This window comes from Anomaloglossus baeobatrachus, chromosome 1, assembly GCF_048569485.1.
Source record: "Anomaloglossus baeobatrachus isolate aAnoBae1 chromosome 1, aAnoBae1.hap1, whole genome shotgun sequence".
NCBI classification, from domain to species: Eukaryota; Metazoa; Chordata; class Amphibia; order Anura; family Aromobatidae; genus Anomaloglossus; species Anomaloglossus baeobatrachus.
In genome coordinates, this window is record NC_134353.1 from 695,164,006 (window position 1) to 695,186,773 (window position 22,768).

The following is a 22,768-nucleotide window of genomic DNA, read 5'->3' on the forward strand; positions in this document are numbered from 1 at the left end:
GGCTGGAAAAGCATTTTTAATAGGGTTGTATTAACACTAGAACTACTGAGGTAGTCATTTTGACTACTTTGCACCATGTATTTCTATAGGTGTCACGAGTCCAGTAATTCTAGTGTTAAAACATGGCTTCTACAGCTTTTGTGTATTAGAAGGAGTTAACAGAAAAACAGTCCGGGAGCTTATCCTTGAATGAAGATAGATGAACCGGATGCTAGACAGCCCATAGGGCCCAGGATTGTTGGAGTAGGATCCGGGGGGGGGGGGGGGGGGGGGTTCGATTTTTGACTGCAGATCCTTTTGTTCTCCCTAAGAGACTCCACCAGAGATGTCTGGCAGAGATTCTCTAATATATATACACCCCACAGGAGCACTCGGCAGAAGTGCTCATGTGTATGGGAGATAACAGATGGCAGTCCAATGTTCTGTCAAGCGGCTAAGGTGTATGCGGGGCTTTATCCTTGCTTTCTAGAAGGAACTTCGAGAACAGAGCAAGTGTAACTTTACATGTGCTCAAATGTGCACTATACTTTCAACAACTTTGCGTAAATCAATAATAGGAGCCACTAAAACAATTTTATGGGAAGGAAAAAAAAAAACATTAAAAATGATCTGTTAAGCTCCTTTGTCCCTTGGCAGAGGACATCAATATTTCATACTAATTTTACTGCCCTAAGTCCCTGGTAACGGGCCACTGAGTGTCCCCTTTCTAAGCATAGCAGGCAGGACTTCGCGCATAGTGATATTTTTGGCAGCCGCTGGTTGCATTTGTTCTTGACGACCTTTGACCCAACCCAGTTTCATTTTCTACTTGTAAAACAAGTGAAAATGGCTAAGATAGCGAAACGAAGGTGCGTGAATCTGGACGAAGGCAGCGTGTAACCAATACTAGTGAAAGTAGTAATCGTGAGAGCGATTCGGACGATGGAAGTGAAGTTGTAGAGTCGGAACTGAGTGATGTTGAAAGCGTTTTTTTCTACAGATGTCAGCGACGAAGATGACGAGGATATGGAGGTCGACGCAGATGGGTGGCAACGAATGTAGTCTTCTACCAATGGGTTTGAGCAGATTCCGTTTTCACTACCCAACTCTGGAATAAATATAATTGATGACGACCTATAATAGGTTTTCAATGGGCGAAACAGGGAATTGTATTGGATAGGAAAAGGTTAACTTAATTCTTCCCAAGAACCGCTAGCTTTCAGTGCATGCAAAAATGCCTGGATAAGTTCGTCACTGTTCATAACAGAGTGCATCAGCTGTAACCATGCCCCGACAGACTGATAGCCGGCTCTTTACTGACACACTGTATAACCATCTGTCAGTCAGTGCCAGGGGGGCATAGCTACAACTGCAGCTTTGTGCTATGAGCAGTGACTAGTTGCTATAAGGGCGCACACATATCTGAAAGGCTGCAACTCAGAAGAAATAAAGTTCATTTTCTGCAAGGTGCTGCATTTATGCGGCCATGCTCCTTCATGATGCTATTAACCCTATATCTGCAGGATAACATTATTGGACAGATTCCCTTTAAACAGGACGATGTGCTGCAGAGAATAATATTTAATAAAGCTGAAAAGTCATTTCATCCAATGAATGTGTGGGTTTGCACTTTTGTCATTTAATAGGAAGCCCATTTACGTAATTATCGAGAAACGAGAAATATTCGTTCACAATAATCAGCCAGTGTATGTGTATATAAGGAAGAGAAGAGTAGGAGAGCCGAAGGCTGAACAAGCTTTATTTAGTCCAATTATGGGGTATTACCTAGTACCTACTGAATTGCATGGGAGAATGTATTACTGGCCAAGTCTTACAATTTGAAATTTTTTGTAGTGGGTCTCCATTTTGACCAAGAGAGGGCAGTCTCAAACATGTGTTAATACAGCAAATGTTTTCCTGATGGGTTAAACCCTTTGAAAGCAAACTGAAGACAACTTGCACCAAAAAGCTAAAAATCCCAGAGAGCAGTATTCACTGCTGTAGACAGCTTATAGCTTTTCCTGCAGAACTGTAGTGGCTATCAGCACCCCCCACCCCCCTTAATGCACAATAGACAGCTGTCAGTCAAACAAATGTTCTGCATATCAATTGGCTAATAGCCATCATTCCCGAATCACCCCGCACATACATAGGAAAGCCCAGCTAAGTGCTCTTGTGTATCCTAACGCCCCCTTCACACATGCGTATAAAACACGTATATGTAAACCCAGTGTCAGTGTGCCAAGTGTATTTCTCCGGTATGGATAACGAAAGAATCAAATCCCTTATTTACAAGTTGGTTGGGGGAGAGGGGGGGGGGGGGGGACTAGCTGCTCTGTGGTCTCTTATACACAGCTTAGAACATAGATCGATTCCTAGTCTTCATTCCTTAGGTAGCAGCATAAAAGACATACAGTAGTACTGGGCTCTGGAGAGAAATAAAAGACTTGTTAGAAAGCTCAATACAATTTTCTTTACTCCTCCTCTGCATAATAGGTGTAAACCCAATAACTCAATGTGCTGGAAGCCGATCTTATCTTGAACAAGGCACATATGTGCATTTTTTCCAGGGTGTATAGTAAGTGCATGCACGTAGTGACTAAAATCTAGGGAAAACTTTGCCAAGTTTTTTTTTTACATTCGCTTGCACAATTGATTCATGCAAAGTTTGTCAAGTACACAGCAGGGCTGTGAAGTAGGATTCGGTATAAAATGGACAGTCTTCTAAAATTCAGGCCCGAGAGGAATGTTTTAAGGCATTTTTATTACTTTCTGCAAAGTCAAAAGTTTACATACGTCATTAGTATTCGGTACCATTGCCCTTACACTGTATGATTTGGGTCAAACATTTTGGATGTCCTTCCACAAGCATCTCACAATAGTTAGTAGGAATTTGGGCCCATTCCTCCTGACAGAACTGGGTAACTGAGCAATGTTTGTAGGTTGCTGTGACAATGTGTCCCTCCCCAACCCCCAGCCTGTATTCATGTTCTCTATGCCATATAGGGTCAGTCATGCAGGTTGTTTGGCTGTCTTTGTTCTCCTCTGCAGGGGGCTTCCCTAATACACCATCCCTGGAGACGGTTCTAGAAACTTCTTTATAACTAGGAGCTACAAGTATCAAATGTCCAGAAAAAGTGTCCCCTTCTGCCCACCTAAGGGGCTGATCCCAGGAGAGAAGAACAATGAGACCCATGTTAGTCAGTTAGTTGGATCTCGGCTGGAGAAGCACTAGGATTTATAGCGGAGGCTAGATTCTAGTGCCTGTGTATGGACTTTTACAGATTGGAGATCAGTGACCACATGGGATTGTGTTTTGTTGTTCACCCTGTTGGACTCAAAGAACTCATAAGGACCACTGCCATATTTATCCTGGTGTTGGAATACCGGGAGGCGCCCCCGGATCGGTTTTGTTGTGGACTCCTTGCAGACTTTAAGGATTTATATTCATGTTTGGGGCTTTATCTTCGTGGTTCCAATAAAGCCCTTTGGTGGATTGTTCCTTGGCCTGACGTCCCTTACTGCTCTGTCGCATACCCGGTCCCAGTTGCGTTGCTCGCTCCAGCCTTAAACAGCTTCGCCCATATATTTTCAGTAGGATTGACAGGCTTTGTGATGGCCACTCCAAAACATTGACTGTTATCCTTAAACCACCTTGCATCCATGGATGTTTGGCAGTATGCTTCTGGTCACTGACCATTTGGAAGAAGGGAATTTTGTTACTTACCGTAAATTCCTTTTCTTCTAGCTCTTATTGGGAGACCCAGACGATTGGGGTATAGCTACTGCCCTCTGGAGGCCACACAAAGCACTACATTAAAAGTGCAAGGCCCCTCCTCCTCTGGCTATACCCCCCCGTGGTATCACGGGTACTCCAGTTTTAGTGCCAAAGCAAGAAGGAGGAAGCCAACAACTGGTTTAAACAAATTAACTCCGAGTAACATCGGAGAACTGAAAAACCGTTCAACATGAACAACATGTGTACCCGCAAACAGCAAAAACAATCCCGAAGGACAACAGGGCGGGTGCTGGGTCTCCCAATAAGAGCTAGAAGAAAAGGAATTTACGGTAAGTAACAAAATTCCCTTCTTCTTCAGCGCTCTATTGGGAGACCCAGACGATTGGGACGTCCAAAAGCTGTCCCTGGGTGGGTAAAGAAATACCTCATGTTAGAGCTGCAAAACAGCCCCCCCCTACGGGGATGTCACTGCCGCCTGCAGGACTCTTCTACCTAAGCTGGCATCCGCCGAAGCATAGGTATGCACCTGATAATGCTTGGTGAAAGTGTGCAGACTCGACCAGGTAGCTGCCTGACACACCTGTTGAGCCGAAGCCTGGTGCCGTAATGCCCAGGACGCACCCACGGCTCTGGTTGAGTGGGCTTTTAGCCCTGAAGGAACCGGAAGCCCAGCAGAACGGTAGGCCTCTATAATTGGTTCTTTGATCCATCGAGCCAAGGTGGCTTTAGAAGCCTGCAACCCCTTGCGCGGACCGGCGACAAGGACAAAAAGTGCATCGGAACGGCGCATGGGCGCCGTGCGGGAAATGTAGATCCTGATTGCTCTCACCAGATCTAGCAAACGCAAGTCCTTTTCATACCGGTGAACCGGATGAGGATAAAAGGAAGGCAAGGATATATCCTGATTAAGATGAAACGAGGATACGACCTTAGGGAGAAACTCCGGAATGGGGCGCAGCACTACCTTGTCCTGGTGGAACACCAAGAAGGGAGCCTTGGATGACAGAGCTGCCAGCTCAGACACTCGCCGAAGCGATGTGATCGCAACAAGAAACGCCACTTTCTGTGACAGGCGAGAAAAAGAAACTTCTTTGAGAGGCTCGAAAGGCGGTTTCTGGAGAGCCACTAGTACTCTGTTCAGATCCCATGGATCCAACGGCCGCTTGTACGGGGGCACAATATGACAGACCCCCTGCAGGAACGTGCGCACCTTAGGAAGACGTGCTAGACGCTTCTGAAAAAACACGGATAGTGCCGAGACTTGCCCTTTAAGGGAGCTGAGCGACAAGCCCTTTTCCAACCCTGATTGCAGGAAAGACAGAAAAGTGGGCAATGCAAATGGCCAGGGAGACACTCCCTGAGCAGAGCACCAGGTTAAGAAAATCTTCCACGTTCTGTGGTAGATCTTAGCAGAAGTTGACTTCCTAGCTTGTCTCATTGTGGCTACCACTCCCTGGGATAAGCCTGTTAACGATAGGATCCAGGACTCAATGGCCACACAGTCAGGTTCAGGGCCGCAGAATTCTGATGGAAAAACGGCCCTTGAGACAGCAGGTCTGGACGGTCTGGAAGTAACCACGGTCGGCCGACCGTGAGATGCCACAGATCCGGATACCACGATCTCCTCGGCCAGTCTGGGGCGACGAGTATGATGCGGCTGCAATCGGATCTGATCTTGCGTAGTACTCTGGGCAAGAGTGCCAGAGGCGGGAATACATATGGGACGCGGAACTGCGACCAATCTTGCACCAAGGCGTCTGCCGCCAGAGCTCTTTGATCGCGCGACCGCGCCATGAATGCCGGGACCTTGTTGTTGTGCCGAGACGCCATTAGGTCGACGTCCGGCACCCCCCAGCGGCGACAGATTTCCTGAAACACGTCCGGGTGAAGGGACCATTCCCCTGCGTCCATACCCTGGCGACTGAGGAAGTCTGCTTCCCAGTTTTCTACGCCTGGGATGTGAACCGCGGAGATGGTGGATGCTGTGTCCTCCACCCAATTCAGAATGCGCCGGACTTCATGAAAGGCTTGCCGGCTGCGCGTCCCTCCTTGGTGGTTGATGTATGCCACCGCTGTGGAGTTGTCCGACTGGATTCGGATCTGCTTTCCTTCCAGCCACTGTTGAAAGGCTAGTAGGGCAAGATACACTGCCCTGATTTCCAGAACATTGATCTGAAGGGTGGACTCTTGCGGAGTCCACGTCCCCTGAGCCCTGTGGTGTAGAAACACTGCTCCCCACCCCGACAGACTCGCATCTGTCGTGACCACTGCCCAGGATGGGGGCAGGAAGGATCTTCCCTGAGACAATGAGGTGGGAAGGAGCCACCATTGTAGAGAGTCCTTGGCCGTCTGGGAAAGAGAGACTTTCCTGTCTAGGGAAGTCGTCTTCCCGTCCCATTGGCGGAGAATGTCCCATTGAAGTGGACGCAGATGAAACTGCGCAAAGGGAACTGCTTCCATGGCTGCCACCATCTTCCCTAGGAAGTGCATGAGGCGCCGTAAGGGGTGCGACTGGCCCTGAAGGAGAGATTGCACCCCTGTCTGTATGGACCGCTGCTTGTTTAGCGGAAGCTTCACTCTCGCTGCTAGAGTATGGAACTCCATGCCAAGATACGTTAGTGACTGTGTCGGTGACAGATTTGACTTTGGAAAGTTGATGATCCATCCAAAAGTCTGGAGAGTCTCCAGCGTAGCCTGTAGACTGAGTTGGCATGCCTCTTGAGAGGGTGCCTTGACAAGTAGATCGTCTAGGTAAGGGATCACTGAGTGTCCCTGAGAGTGCAAGACTGCTACCACCGCCGCCATGACCTTGGTGAAGACCCGGGGGGCTGTCGCCAGACCGAATGGCAGAGCTGCGAACTGAAGATGGTCGTCTCCTATCACAAAACGTAGAAAACGTTGATGTTCTGTAGCAATTGGCACGTGGAGATAAGCATCTTTGATGTCTATTGAGGCAAGGAAGTCTCCTTGAGACATTGAGGCAATGACAGAACGGAGGGTTTCCATCCGGAACCGTCTGGCGTGCACATGTTTGTTGAGCAGTTTTAGGTCCAGAACAGGACGGAACGAGCCGTCCTTTTTTGGCACCACAAAGAGATTGGAGTAAAACCCTCTCCCTTGTTCCTGAGATGGTACAGGAACCACTACTCCTTCCGCTCTTAGGGAGTCCACCGCCTGCCGCAGGACATCTACACGGTCTGGATGTGGGGAGGTTCTGAAGAACCGAGCTGGAGGACGAGAGCTGAACTCGATTCTGTACCCGCGCGACAAAATGTCTGTCACCCACCGGTCTTTGACCTGTGACATCCAAGTGTCGTAAAAGCGGGAGAGCCTGCCCCCGACCGGAAATGCGGAGGGAGGGGACTGGAAGTCATGAGGTAGCCGCTTTGGAAGCGGTTCCTCCATTTGCTTTCTTGGGGCGTGAATGAGCCCGCCAGGAATCTGAGTTTCTTTGCGTCCTCTGAGTCCCTTTGGACGAGGAGAATTGTGTTTTGCCCGAACCTCGAAAGGACTGAAACTTCTGCTGCCACTTTCTCTGCTGAGGTTTGCTTGATCTGGGCTGGGGTAAAGAGGAGTCTTTACCCTTGGACTGTTTAATGATGTCAGCCAATGGCTCGCCAAACAGTCTATCTCTAGATAAAGGCAAGCTGGTTAAACATTTTTTGGAACCAGCATCTGCTTTCCAGTCCTTTAACCACAATGCTCTGCGCAAAACTACCGAATTGGCAGACGCCATTGAGGTGCGGCTGGTAGATTCTAGGACCGCATTGATAGCGTAAGACGCAAACGCGGACATCTGCGAGGTAAGGGACGCCACTTGCGGCACCGCTGGATGTAAGATAGCATCCACTTTTGCTAAACCAGCTGAAATAGCTTGGAGTGCCCATACGGCTGCGAATGCTGGAGCAAACGACGCGCCGATAGCTTCATAGACAGATTTTAACCAAAGGTCCATCTGTCTGTCATTGGCATCCTTAAGTGAAGCGCCATCCTCCACTGCAACTATGGATCTAGCTGCAAGCTTGGAAATCGGGGGGTCCACCTTTGGACACTGGGTCCAGCGCTTGACCACATCAGGGGGGAAAGGATAACGTGTATCCTTAGAACGTTTAGAGAAACGCTTTTCTGGATGAGCGTCGTGTTTCTGGATTGATTCTCTGAAGTCAGAGTGATCCAACAGAGCACTTAATTTACGCTTGGGATAGAGGAAACGAAATTTCTCCTGCTCTGCCGCTGCCTCTTCTGCTGAAGGGGCTGGGGGAGAAATATCTAACAGCCTATTGATGGCTGAGATAAGATCGTTTACCATGGCGTCCCCATCCGGGGTATCCAGATTGAGAGGGGTTCCAGGATTAGACTCCTGATCACTCTCTTCAGACACATCACAGGGAGACTGATTGCGCTGAGACCCTGAGCAGTGTGATGACGTTGAGGGTCTTTCCCAGCGAGCCCGCTTGGGGTGGCTGGGGCAATCATCTGAGTCATTATACTCATCCTGAGAAGCCGGGGACCCCCTTGCAGTCTGGATTAAATCCAACTGCGGAGGATTAGAGGACATAGACCTCGCCGTGTCCATAGACTGAGCCCCAGGCATGGATTGCAAAGTTTCCAGGATTTTTGCCATAGTCACAGACATATTAACCGCAAAAACTGCAAAGTCTGTCCCCGACACCGGGGCAGGACTTACAGGCGTCTCAGCCTGGGTCACTATCTCTCCTGACTCCGGCTGGCGAAGCAGCACCGGATCTGAGCATTGCACACAATGGGGGTCCTTGGAGCCTGCTGGTAGAGCAGCCCCACATGCAGCACACGCAGTGCACACAGCCCTAGCCTTGGCAGCTTTGCGTCTTGTGGATGACATGTTGCTGCCTCCTCAGAGCGATCTGGGGTATTCAGCCAGGAAGCGACCTCACAGTGCAAGAAATCAATAAATATCTATGTCCAGTGACACAATACACTAACATACACTGAGGCACTAGAGGGGCCAGCTGAAAAGCCGCTTACCGCCCGCTTAAGAGCGGGTGTGTGGTCTTCCAAAGCCCCTCAGTCTAGGTCTCCCAGAGCCTTGCGTCCTTCCTCCAGCCAGACATGCATGTAATGGCTGCCGGCGTCCTGAGAGAAGAAGGGGGGCGGGCCCTGGGCGTTCCTGACCAAGAGCGGGAAGCCTGCTTCCCTCTGTGCCTAGTGTGAGGGCTGGAGCATGTAAATCAGGCTCCAGCCCTCCTCGCTGCCGTGAAACAGCGTCTCTCCCCTACCCTGATTGACAGGGTGGGGGCGGGAACGATCGGAGCTGCCGGCGTCCTAGGCCCAAAAGCCGGGGACTAGAGTTATAAACGCCGCCGCCGTAAAAGCGCGGTCGGCGTATCCCCGGCGCACCACAAGTCACAGCAGCGCCGCCCGGTCCAGTGAGGGTCGGCGCTGCGTTCCCAGAACACAAAGTCCCCCAGATAACTGTAGGAACACCAGCTCAGTGTACGGTCCCCGGCGCACTACAACACCCAGCCAGCCCGGAGTGTGTCTGTGCCTGCCGGGGACACAGAGTACCTGTATGATGCAGGGCCCGGTCCCTGATGGTACTCCTGCTCCGTATCCATCAGGTTCTAATGGGTCTGTGGATGGAGCCCGGCGTCAGAGCTTTGAGGCCGGCAGGATCCCACTTCCACAGAGCCCCCAAGGGGATGTGGAAGGAAAACAGCATGTCAGGCTCCAGCCCTGTACCAGCAATAGGTACCTCAACCTTACAACACCATCCAGGGGTGAGAAGGGAGCATGCTGGGGACACTATATGTGTCCTCTTTTCTTCCATCCGAACTAGTCAGCAGCTACTGCTGACTAAAATCTGTGGAGCTATGCATGGAATGTCTGACCTCCTTCGCACACAAAGCTAAAACTGGAGTACCCGTGATACCACGGGGGGGTATAGCCAGAGGAGGAGGGGCCTTGCACTTTTAATGTAGTGCTTTGTGTGGCCTCCAGAGGGCAGTAGCTATACCCCAATCGTCTGGGTCTCCCAATAGAGCGCTGAAGAAAACCCATTCCCGCCCAAGCTTTAAGTTTCTGGCTGATGTCTTGAGACGTTGCTTCAGTATTACAACAATCTTTCTTCATGATGCCATCAATTTTGTTAAGTGTACCAGTCTGTCCTGCGGCATAAAAAAACCCCCAACATGATGCTGCCACCCCTGTGTTTCACAGTTGGGATGGAGTTCTTACACTTCAAAGGTTCTCCCATTTTCATCCAAATGTAACGATGGTCAAACAGTTCAATTTTAGTTTCATCAGACTACAGGACATGTCTCAAAAAATTAAGGTGTTTGTTCCGATGTTCATTTGCAAAGATTAATTTGGATTTTTTTATGTTTCTTTTGGAGTAATGGCTTCTTACGGGCAGAGCGGCCTTTCAGCTCATGTTGATACAGAACTCATTTCACTAAGGATAATGACACAATCTTACCAGCTTCCGCCAGCATCTTCACAAGATCTTTTGCTTTTGTTCTTTGGTTGATATGCACATGTCTGACCAAAGCATGTTCATCTCTTGTACACAGAACCAGTCTCCTTGCTGAGAGGTATGATGGCTGGACATTCCCATCTTGTTTGTACTGGCATATAATTGTTTGTACAGATGAATGAGGCACCTTCAGGTATCTGGAAATTATACCCAAGGATGAACCAGACTTGTGCAAGTCCACAATTCTCTTCCTGAGATCTTGGCTGAAATCTCATGACTTTCCCATGATGCTACACCAAGAATCAGTGTGTTTCAGGTGTGCATTAAAATACATTCACAGGTGTGACGCTAATTAAATCAGATGTTGCCAATAAACCCATCAGATGCTTCCATAGGCATGACATATGGGCTGTCCCATTATGTTTAAAGGCATAGTACTCTTAGTGTATGTAAACTTTTGACTTTGCAGAAAGTAATAAAAATGCCTTAAAATGTTCTCCCTCTCTCATTATTCTGGCATTTGGCAAATATAAATAATTTTGGTTCCTAATTAACCGAAAACAGGAAAGGTTTATTCTGATTTCATGTCAGATAGTGAGAAGAACTGCATATGTGTCTTTATAAAGAGTGAATGGAAACTTCTGGTTTCAACTGTATATAATAAATTGGGTACAGTGGTTCAATTCATTATGTGATGAATATTTTTTCATAAGAACTTCGGAAAGTTATGAAATGTCCTAGAAATATCTGTTCTATTCCTGATCAAAGAATCTGGGCTTTTAGTTGAGATGAATCTGTGCTGCACTTCAGCTCCATGATACCATTTTACTACAGTAAATTTTATCACAAACATAAGTTATTTATGAGGGAGTCTGATTCGTAGTCAGGGAAATTGAGGAGTCAGAGGTTTGGTTTACAGACTCCACAGCGTCCCATTTAAAGTAACCCGATTTAAACAATAGCCAATTTCTGTTGAGAAGATTAGCTTTAACGAGAATTGGTCAGAAAAAAATAAATAAATAAAACAAGCTATGCAGGCAAAGTAGTAATTTGCCGTTTAGGCTATGCCCAGACTGTTTGTGCCCTATTTTGAGTGAATACGCTCTGGGAGGTATGTGTGTGACAGTGGTCTCGGTCAGGATGGATCCCAAGACCTCCACCCACACCTGGAAACCATTTCCAGGACAAGTATTCCTTAAATACAGCACTCTATTTAAAGAATTCAAGACTTCTATTAGAAAAAAAACCCAAAACATTTGTTTTCATTTTCTATACTTTTTTGTTTACTACAAAGAATGCAACCCTTTCCCTCTAATAAGAGCCTGTACTTGGTTTCAACATTATGTGCTGACAGAGTCCCTTTAAGGGCAGTATATTATTCCTTGTAGCCTAAAGGTGCAGAAAATTAATTGCTTTTTGCCTAATGGGAACCGTGGCATAGCACAGAAGACTCAGGAATATGAGGCATTCACGTGGATAGGCGCAGCCTGAATCACCTCTCCGAGCAGCGCACATCCCAATAATACACCACACCTATAACAGTGGGCTGTATTCCTTCAGGGCTCCTACCGTTATTTGTGTTATATTGGCTACTGGGAGCATGGATACGTAGAAGTCATAGGCTGCCCACAACTTTACTAAAAATATTACATCCGGCACAGCTCCGAGGGCCCTGAAGGGTCTCCACTTGCCACAATTACGTCTGTTCACACACAAGAACACTGCAGTCAAACACAGGCCAGCGACTGGCTTCAGTGCGCATGTGGGTAGACTCTGTACTTCAGCACTATTGGAAACAGAGCGAGACAGACACTCCCCCATAAATCATATACAAATATATTAACACCCCCCCCCCCCATGTCAGTATACATTCATACACACCCCTCTCATACTACACTGTATATCCCCGAAAATAAGAGAGTCGTATTATTTTTTCTCCAAAAGATGTACTAGGACTTATTTTCAGGGGATGTCATATTTTTCAATGTCCAACAATCCACACATTTATTCTTGAACAGAAAAAAAAACAAAAACAAAAACCCAACATTTATTTAAATATAATAGTGTCCCCACATTCTGGAACATCCACATTTTGTATTAATCCTATTACTGGTTCAGATGCACATTTTATCTGATCTGCGACTCATGGTGCAGGACCAGTCCTCTAGTGGTGGGTACATACAATATTTACAAAGGCTTAAATTACCCGCTTAAATTTATTATTCTATATGTACTGCTCGGTTTACCCCCCCAAAAAGGCAGACACCCCCTAGAGGAATCGCACTTACCAGACCGGAAACAATTAGATTTGGCAAGTGAAAAGGCTCTCACATACAAATCTCCATTTGTCAGGTCCCCCTGCATTCTACAGCGGTTAGCTCCCCCTGGTGACAAAGCAGTATCACTGGTACCCGATTTGTTTGAGAGCTGCTGTGAAATGCTGATGGAATGACAGATCTGAGGGGTTTTTTTTTTGGGGGGGGTTGTGAGGGGGATCTGCTTTCTTTGAAGAAGAGTCCTGCTGTATTTATTTTTTAGCTGCCTGGACAGTTCCTTATGGGGCTGCAACTGGTGTTTATTTTTGGCGTAGGGCTTATATTTTGAGCACACAAAAAAAAAAAAAAAAAAACAAAAGAGAACCAAAAATTCTACTAGGGCTTATTTTCTCTAGTCCCTTCCACGACAGCATAGGAGGTTGTCTCTCCACGCCCTAATTGGGACAGGAAGTTCAAGAGGTTTAAAAGGACCCTCCCACCTCCCATAGCCAGTGTCTTTCCTGTCCCCATGGGGCATGGAGAGGTTTTGTTTTTTCTCCTATGCTGTGGTGGCCGGCGAACTGCAGTATATTTTTTTTTTTTTCCCCCCTATTACCTTCAGCCGGACGGCATCGGTCGGGCCTTCACCGCTCCTCCCTTGCTGTTCCCTCACGCTGTGGGGGACCGCTGCTCCAGCCTTCCGGATCCTCCTGAGGGGTGATGCAGGCTGTTGAGCTCCCCGGCCGGCGTCCTCCCTGAGCCGCCGGCCGCCTCCCGCATGCACGCTGCCGGAGCGATCCGGAAGTGCTCCCGGAGGCGGGACTTCTGGTCTTGCGGACTTCCGGTCGAGCGCTTCCGGTTTGCGGAGGCAGCGTGGAGGCACGCCGACTGCGACTCGACCTGCCCAGGACCGGATGCGGGAGGCGGGGAAACGTGCACCGTCACTGGGGAGGCAGGCCCTTGTCCATAAGGGCTGCCACGAAGACATCAGATCATGGTAAGACCGTGCTCCCTGTCATGTCTTCCGCTGCAGCTGCCTCTGCAGAACCCAGTGTGCCCCCTGCTACTGTGAGTATGGAGGGGACTGGTCCCTCGGACATAGGTCTCATCAGTGATATGGCTCTCTGCTCTGTGTTTTCTAGGAGGACAAGGCCACCAAGAAAACTGACAGAAATGAGAAATCAGAGAAGCCTGAGAAGTCAGAAAAAACTGACAAGTCCGATAAGCCTGATAGACCTGACAGAGTGGACAAAATTAAAAAATGTCCCATCTGTATAAAGAAGCTCCCTGCAGTATGGGATAAAAAGCTTTGCCAGCAATGTACGGACCAGGTTATTAGGGCCGAACAACCATCTCTGATAGATGAGTTGCGGTCCATGATGAAACAGGAGATTAGGGCCTCACTGGCTTCTCTCCCTGTGCCTGGCCCTGTTCCTGGCCCTGTGCCTGGCCCTGTTCCTGGCCCTGCTCCTGGCCCTGCTCCTGGCCCTGCTCCTGGCCCTGCTCCTGGCCCTGCTCCTGGCCCTGCTACTGGACCCTCTCCTCCAAAAAAGAGGAGACTCCAGTCGACCCCTTCTGATCAGGAGGACGCTGATTCCACCTCTGAGGGTCCTGATGAAGGATTTCCATCTGGGGGGTCTGACCAGTCCTTTCTTTTTCACTCAGAAGAGTTGGGGGATCTTATTGAGGCAGTTCGGAGCACTATGGGTTTAGAGGAAGTGCAGTCTCTTCCTTCAATCCAGGACGAAATGTTTGCTGGCCTGAAGTCAGTCAAACAGTTGGGATTCCCAGTTCATGCCAATATATTGGATATTGTTTCTCAGGAATGGGAATGTCCTGAGAGGCGGGTACGGAGTGACCTTAGACGCCGGTTTCCTCTGGAACCTTCGGGACTACATTGGGAGATCCCAAGAGTAGACGTTCAGGTGGCTAGGGTAGCTAAGCAAACGGCTCTTCCCTTTGAGGATACTTCCCAGCTGAAGGATCAAATGGATAGGAAGGTAGAGGGCCTGATGAAGCGGTCCTGGGAGGCATCGTCTTCCTCTATTCAAGCCAACATTGCCTCCACCTGCGTATCCAGGTCCCTAATTAGGTGGTTGGACCAGTTGGAGGCTCATATTTCCCAAGGGACCCCTAGGGAGGAATTACTGGAATCCCTTCCCTTGCTTAGGAAGGCTACCTGTTTTCTGGCAGATACCTCGGTGGAATCTGTCCGCCTGGCAGCCAGGACCTCGGTGCTTTCTAACTCTGCCCGACGTGCCCTCTGGCTTAAGGCCTGGAGTGGAGACTCCACCTCTAAAATGAGGCTTTGTTCCCTTCCTTTTAAAGGGGATTTGGTGTTTGGACCTGCCCTGGATGATATCCTGGACAAGGCGACTGATCGTAAGGCCTTGCCCGATCCTAGACCTACCAGGAAGCGGTCCTTTCGTCCCTCGATGCCTCAGGCCTCCCAGCCCAGAGGGAAAGGGAAGGCAGGCAGGTGGAGCTATCCCAAAGGTAGAGGGAGAAACATCCTCATCCCTCCACATCAGCAACGTCCTCAGCAGGACAAGCAGTGACTCGGCCCGGGTGGGGGGAAGACTCTCAGCGTTTCTTACCCAGTGGCAGTCCATAACCTCTTGCCAATGGGTTCTGAAGATCATCTCGGACGGTCTTCTCATAGAATTCCTTTCCCCCCCTCTTCCGGGTCTCCGAGTCACTGCGCTGGCATCGCCGGGTTCACAGACTCTGTTGTACACAAAGATTTTAGAGTTAGTGCACTCGGGGGTCGTTTCCCCAGTCCCGAGTCGGGAAGAAGGGATAGGACACTACTCCCGTCTCTTCCTGGTCAAGAAGCCATCCGGCGACGTCCGTATAATTATCAATTTAAAAAGTCTAAACCGTCAGGTCAGGTACCGGCGGTTCAAGATGGAGTCGGTGAGATCAGCTATTCCCCTGATAGGTCTACACCACCAGATGGCCTCTATCGATCTGAAAGATGCCTACTTCCATGTACCCGTCCATCCGGGACACAGACAATACCTCAGGTTTGCGGTGCTTCACGGGGAAGAAGTACTTCATTTCCAATTCAATGTACTTCCCTTCGGGATCTCCTCAGCTCCAAGGATCTTTTCCAAGATCATGGCAGAGGTGGTCGCCTTCATAAGATTGCAGGGTATCTGTCTAGTTCCGTATCTGGACGACTTTCTTCTCATGGCTCCGTCTGCTCCAACCCTCCGGAGCCATGTGGAGAGGTCTTTGGGAATCCTTCGGTCTCTGGGATGGATTCCCAATCTCAAAAAATCACAGTTAACCCCCTCCTCCACACGGCAGTTTCTCGGAGTGCTGCTGGACTCCGACAGACAGGCATCTTTTCTCCCAGAGGGCCACAGGATAGCTCTGTTATCCAAAATCTCGAAGCTCCGCAGGCAGGCTCGCCCAACGCTTCGAGCGGCTATGTCGGCCCTGGGTTCCATGACATCCTGCATCCCCTCGGTCAGGTGGGCTCAGGCCCATTCTCGGTGTCTCCAGGATCATATCCTGACACACTGGGACAGACTCCCGTCATCCCTAAACAGAAGGTTTCGCCTCTCGGAGTCCGTCTCCTCATCCCTTCTCTGGTGACTGAGTCCCGCCAACCTGCAGGTGGGGGTTGCCTGGACTCAGAAACCCCTGGTTACACTGACCACAGATGCCAGCCTACGTGGATGGGGGGCAATGGTGGCAAATTCCCCATTTCAAGGGGTCTGGAGTCCTTACGTCAGCTCCCAATCCTCCAACTACCGGGAGCTCAGGGCAGTCAGGGAAGCCCTCCTTGCGGCTCAGGACCTCGTCCGGGACTCTCACGTCCTGGTATATTCAGACAATGTCACAACAGTGGCATATCTCCGCCATCAGGGCAGTACACGCTCAGGCGCCCTGAAGTCGGTATCCTCCCGAATCTTTCAATGGGCAGAACAATCTCTGCTCTCCCTTTCTGCGGTCCATCTGAAGGGCTCCCTCAATCTTCAGGCGGATTTCCTGAGTCGTCGGGATGTTCATCCAGGGGAATGGAGCCTGGATCAGGCAGTGTTCTGCTCTCTAGTGGCAAGGTGGGGTGCACCAGAGGTGGACCTCTTTGCCTCAGCAGAGAATCGCAAGGTCGCAACATATTTCTCCCTGAACCCAAGGGACGAGGCTTTAGGGGTAGACGCTTTCTGCCACAGTTGGTCCTTTCGCCTCGCTTACGCGTTCCCCCCTCTTCCTCTTCTCGCACGGGCCCTGAGGAAGATCAGAGACGAGGGGGTCCCAACTATACTGGTAGCCCCTCTGTGGCCCCGGAGGAGTTGGTACAGCTTGGTCATGACGCTAGGAATCGACGGCCCAGTCCTCTTAGGTTCGGACCCCAGCTTACTGTCACAGGGTCCGATTTTCCATCCGGCTCCTCAGAAACTCAACTTGGCTGCCTGGCTTCTGAGGCCCGGGCACTGAAGGCTCAAGGGCTTTCTGACAAAGTTGTGGCTACGCTGCAGAAGAACCGTAAACCTGTGACTAATAGTATATACAACAAAATCTGGAAGAGATTTTCCTCCTGGTGTGGTTCTCGGCCTCCTGACCCTTTTCGGCCTAATATTGCGCAGATTCTGGACTTTCTCCAAAGTGGTTTAGACTTAGGTCTTAGGCCCAGCTCCCTGAAAGTTCAGGTGTCAGCACTCAGTGCAGTCTTTGACACGGCTCTGGCAGATCATCGTTGGATCCGTCGGTTCTTTGTGTCCGCTGGTAGACTCTGTCCACGTCGGAGGGTCCTGACGCCTCGCTGGGATCTCAATGTGGTCCTTATAGGACTATCTCAATCTCCGTTTGAACCTCTGTGCTCTTGTAACATTCGTTCCCTTTCTCACAAGACTGCTTTTCTTGTGGCTATTACATCTGCTCGCAGAGTCGGCGAACTTCAGGCTTTGTCTGTTAGGGAACCTTATCTGACCATCAGAGATGACAGCATTGTTTTTCAGCTGGACCCTTCCTTCCTTCCCAAGGTGGTTTCGGATTTTCACCGTTCGCAGTCCATCGTCCTGCCTTCATTCTGTCAGAATCCTCGGACTCCGGGTGAGGAAGTGTTTCATTCTTTGGATGTCCGTCGGATAGTGTTGCACTACCTAGAGGTTACTGCTTCTTGGCGCCTTGATTCTAACCTGTTCATCCAGCCCTTTGGCCGCAATAAGGGCAAGAAGGTGGCTAAGAGTACAGTCGCCAACTGGATTGTGCGAGCAATTAGAGATGCATACCTCGCTCAGCATCTCTCTCCGCCTACTGGATTCACGGCGCACTCCACCAGGGCTACCTCTGCCTCCTGGGCCGAACGGGCAGGGGCCTCCCCTGAGCAGATCTGCAAGGCGGCTACGTGGTCTTCGCTCCATACCTTCACGAAGCATTATCGTCTGGATCTGGATTCCAACAGGGATTTGGCCTTTGGCAGGAAAGTCCTGCAGGCTGTGGTCCCCCCCTAGGTATCAATTCTTTGGTATTCCTCCTATGCTGTCGTGGAAGGGACTAGAGAAATAAGAATTATTCTTACCGATAATTCGCTTTCTAGGACCTTCCACGACAGCAGGTAATTCCCTCCCCTATGTATTCATGTATTCCTGAATGTGTAGTACTTCTCATATGCTATGGATTCTTTGTAAGACACTGGCTATGGGAGGTGGGAGGGTCCTTTTAAACCTCTTGAACTTCCTGTCCCAATTAGGGCGTGGAGAGACAACCTCCTATGCTGTCGTGGAAGGTCCTAGAAAGCGAATTATCGGTAAGAATAATTCTTATTTCAGTGAAACAGGGTATGTGCATGTCATACCTCCACACCCCTCTCACAGGACATGTACATTGATACACATGCACACCCCTCTCATACTACACTTACATATTCATACACATATGCACACCACCTCATAGCACACTTACTAGTGATAAGTGAGAGTGTTCGATACTGCTCGCTACTCGATAGAGCATCGGGTGCTCCAACACGACTAGAGTACAGAGTATAATGGAAGTCAATGGGAAACAAACATTATCAAACTCCGATGCTTGAGGCTCGATGGAGTAACTAGCTATGGTGAGAATGCTGGCTCATCACTGACTTGCATATTCATACACATGTATATGCACACACCCCCTTATAACAACAATGCACATACGCATATATATGTACACCCTCATAGTACATATTCACATATGCACAACCCTAATAATATACATACATCCCCCATATAGTATGCATATATATGCACCCCCCTCTCATAAAAACACATTGATACACATATGCACACCCCTCTCATAGCACACATATGTACACCCCCACTCATAGTACAGTTACATACATGTACACCCCCTCTCAGTACAGTTACATGATAACACCGCCCCCCCTAATAGCACACTTCGTCACACACCTATATATGCACCCCCCTCATAGTACACTTACATATATGCACGCCTATATATGCACCCCCCCATAGTACACTTACATATATTCACACCTAAATATGCACCCCCCATAGTACACTTACATATATGCACCCCCCCATAGTACACTTACATATATGCACCCCCCAATAGTACACTTACATATATTCACACCTATATATGCACCCCCCCATAGTACTTACATATATGCACCCCCATAGTACACTTCCATATATGCACCCCCCCATAGTACACTTCCATATATTCACACCTATATATGCACCCCCCCATAGTACTTACATATATGCACCCCCCCATAGTACATTTACATATATTCACACCTATATATGCACCCCCCATAGTACACTTACATATATGCACCCCCCATAGTACACTTACATATATGCACCCCCCCATAGTACACTTACATATATGCACCCCCCCATAGTACACTTACATATATGCGTATATGGTGTATGTGTGTGAGGGGTTTTCCCTTTGTGGCCCCTCTTACATTAACATACCTGCGTAAATAATCTCCTTTGAACTATGCAAATGTGGGCATGGGATTCTGTGATATATGACTATATGTCCCGGTATATGCACATGCATACATATACTATTTTGGCCGTCTAAATCATTGCCTCTAGTATTTTAGGCATTAATCACATTCCAGTGGGACTAATTATATATAAGATGTAAATACGGGTGATGATTTAAAGCCTTTAACACTCTTTTCATACTTGCCCTTAAGTTTGCCCATATCCAAGATGGCCGCACGTGCACGCGCATGCCTAGTGCGGCCCGCGATCTCACGCGCACTGAGGAGCTCCTATCCGGCGAGATGTGTAATCCCCTTTGTGGATGTCACTTCCGCCGGGGAGACCCGGAAGTGACGCGCGGGTCGCGATCCTCGTCACTACGCATGCGGCGCCAAAACGGCGGTAATTATGATTATGATTAGGGCGACTATATAATGCTAGGCTCATCACACAGGACCACACGGCCCCCCGAGGAAGCTTTGCGAAACGCGTCGGGGCGTTTCCTTTTCCCACAGGACCTCTACTTGCAGCAAGTGACACTTGCATACTATCTATGGGTAAGCCTGATCCCTCTATTTAGGACTGATTCTTTGTTTTCCCCACTTGGAACTCGTTTTGGGTACCTATGTGGGGACTTTATGAATAGTGTTTGCTAAATACTATATGTATGGGAACATGTGCTATACCCTAATATTATTTCTTGCTGCTGAGGCCCTACTTAGGGATTACTCTGATTCTTTATCTCCATCTACTTATCTGTATTTTACCATCTTTTATGTAAAATGAAAGTGCTTCTTGTTATACATATCTATAATAAATATATTTTGCATTATATAGTTGCACTCCTTAACTGTTTATTATGTGTGGCCAACAAAAACTCAGTATATCTCTTTCTTGTCTATACCCCCCATAGTACTTACATATATGCACCCCCCCATAGTACATTTACATATATTCACACCTATATATGCACCCCCCATAGTACACTTACATATATGCACCCCCCATAGTACACTTACATATATGCACCCCCCCATAGTACACTTACATATATGCACCCCCCCATAGTACACTTACATATATGCACCCCCCAATAGTACACTTACATATATTCACACCTATATATGCACCCCCCATAGTACACTTACATATATTCAGACCCCCATAGTACACTTACATATATTCACACCTATATATGCACCCCCCCATAGTACTTACATATATGCACCCCCCAATAGTACACTTACATATATGCACCCCCCCATAGTACACTTACATATATGCACCCCCCCATAGTACACTTACATATATGCACCCCCCCATAGTACACTTACATATATATGCACCCCCATAGTACACTTACATATATGCACCCCCATAGTACACTTACATATATGCACCCCCCATAGTACACTTACATATATTCACACCTATATATGCACCCCCCCATAGTACTTACATATATGCACCCCCCATAGTACACTTACATATATGCAGCCCCCATAGTACACTTACATATATGCACCCCCCCATAGTACACTTACATATATTCACACCTATATATGCACTCCCCTATAGTACTTACATATATGCACCCCCCCATAGTACACTTACATATATTCACACCTATATATGCACCCCCCATAGTACACTTACATATATTCACACCCCCATAGTACACTTACATATATTCACACCTATATATGCACCCCCCCATAGTACACTTACATATATTCACACCCCCATAGTACACTTACATATATTCACACCCCCATAGTACACTTACATATATTCACACCTATATATGCACCCCCCCATAGTACTTACATATATGCATCCCCCAATAGTACACTTACATATATGCACCCCCCCATAGTACACTTACATATATGCACCCCCCATAGTACACTTACATATATTCACACCTATATATGCACTCCCCTATAGTACACTTACATATATGTACACCCCCCCCCTCATACACACATACATGTACACACCCCCTTACAGTACATTCATTCATACAATCCCATAGCTCGGCGTGTTCCGTGGGTGGTGGTCGTCTCATCTTGCCCCACGCCACGGCTCCCAGCATTACCAGCCACCTCCGACCACTAGACGGATTATGGCGCCATGTGCGCGGCCGCTGAGGGGCAGGAGACACCACGTGACCGGGGACTATACCCCCCCCCCCGTGTTACCTGAGACGAGCACTCTGTATTCGGATCGCCGAGACGGGGGCCCATTCCTCCCGCGGGGTCCTCCTCCTCCTCCTCCAAATGCCCCTCCCGAACCCCGGTTTGAGCGGGGAAACTCCACACGTAACCGAGAAGACCCGAACTCGTATCCGTTGCGTCCAAACACGGCGTCCTCCGCATCCCTGGAAGAAGAACAGAACAATGATGGCCGCGCTCTCCGGCCGCCATGCCCGAGCACACGGCGCTGGCCCCTAACAAAGCCGCAGTCGGGCCTAGGACCCGGAAGCCTCCGCCCCCTCCCGCCACACGCGGTACGCGCCTACACGGGGAAACACGCCGAGGAGCAGGGGGCGCCACTCACCGCGGATCCTGGAAGCTGATGAACGCGAACGGTGCGGCGCCGCTCCCCCCGCGATTCTTCAGCTCGATGGTACGGATCCGCCCGTACCGATGGAACAGCTCCTCCAGCTCCTTTTCCCGTACATCGGCCGGTAAATTACCCACATAAATTCGCCCATCCCCAGAGCCCCGTGCGCTCTCCCGCTCCCAGCCAGACATCCTGTCGCTTCCTGTGACCGGCCGCGCGGAGCACGGCGGGAGAGCACCGGAAGTACCTAGAAGCGGAAGTGCCTGCGGGGTCGAGCCTTAAAGGGAACGTCATAGCGGGAGCGCGCAGTGCAGAAATGGTCACGGAGACTAGTGAGCCCCAAATCCAGGGCTCAGCTCTCCTTTACCCGAGGGTAATAAAACCTACAGCCATGGAGAAAATGGCGGCGTGATGCTGGCGTGTACTCTCTGTGAGGCACTGTGTGAACTCTGCCCGATGGCAGGTGCCAGCTCCAGTGCTATGTGCAGGGGTGGGCAGTGCCAGCCTTGTACTGGGATTCTGCCGCACACATCTCTCCGGAAGCCCGGCCCTTTTTAGGACCATAGAAATCTTCATCTCCCAGCAGCGGAGTCTGCCCACGCGCTTAACACTTTACAGGCAATTTCTAGATGCCTTTATTTACTACGTCACTGACTGCTGCTGCGTAATGTCACACGACACACACGTATGTCACAAGCCGACTGTGTCGTGTACGCGTGCAGCGGCACCAATCTGCAGCTCTATGTTAGGCAAGAAATACTGAGGGCTTATCGCTGTAGAGGTCTCTGTCATACCCCCTCAGATGTGCCCTCCCATAGATGTC

The 22,768-nt window shown here is 49.1% G+C and overlaps 1 protein-coding gene across 1 annotated transcript in view; it reads right to left on the reverse strand.

Moving 5' to 3' along the window:
* SRSF9 (serine and arginine rich splicing factor 9) overlaps positions 1 to 22,195 on the reverse strand; it is a 39,894-nt gene extending 17,699 nt beyond the window's left edge. The window contains exons 1-2 of the mRNA XM_075320518.1: positions 21,940 to 22,195; positions 21,582 to 21,760 (exon numbers count right to left, since the gene is read on the reverse strand). Coding sequence (XP_075176633.1) covers positions 21,582 to 21,760; positions 21,940 to 22,136 — 376 coding nt within the window. The 5' untranslated portion in view covers positions 22,137 to 22,195. The remainder of the gene's footprint in view (positions 1 to 21,581; positions 21,761 to 21,939) is intronic.
* Between the last annotated feature and the right edge of the window lie 573 nt (positions 22,196 to 22,768).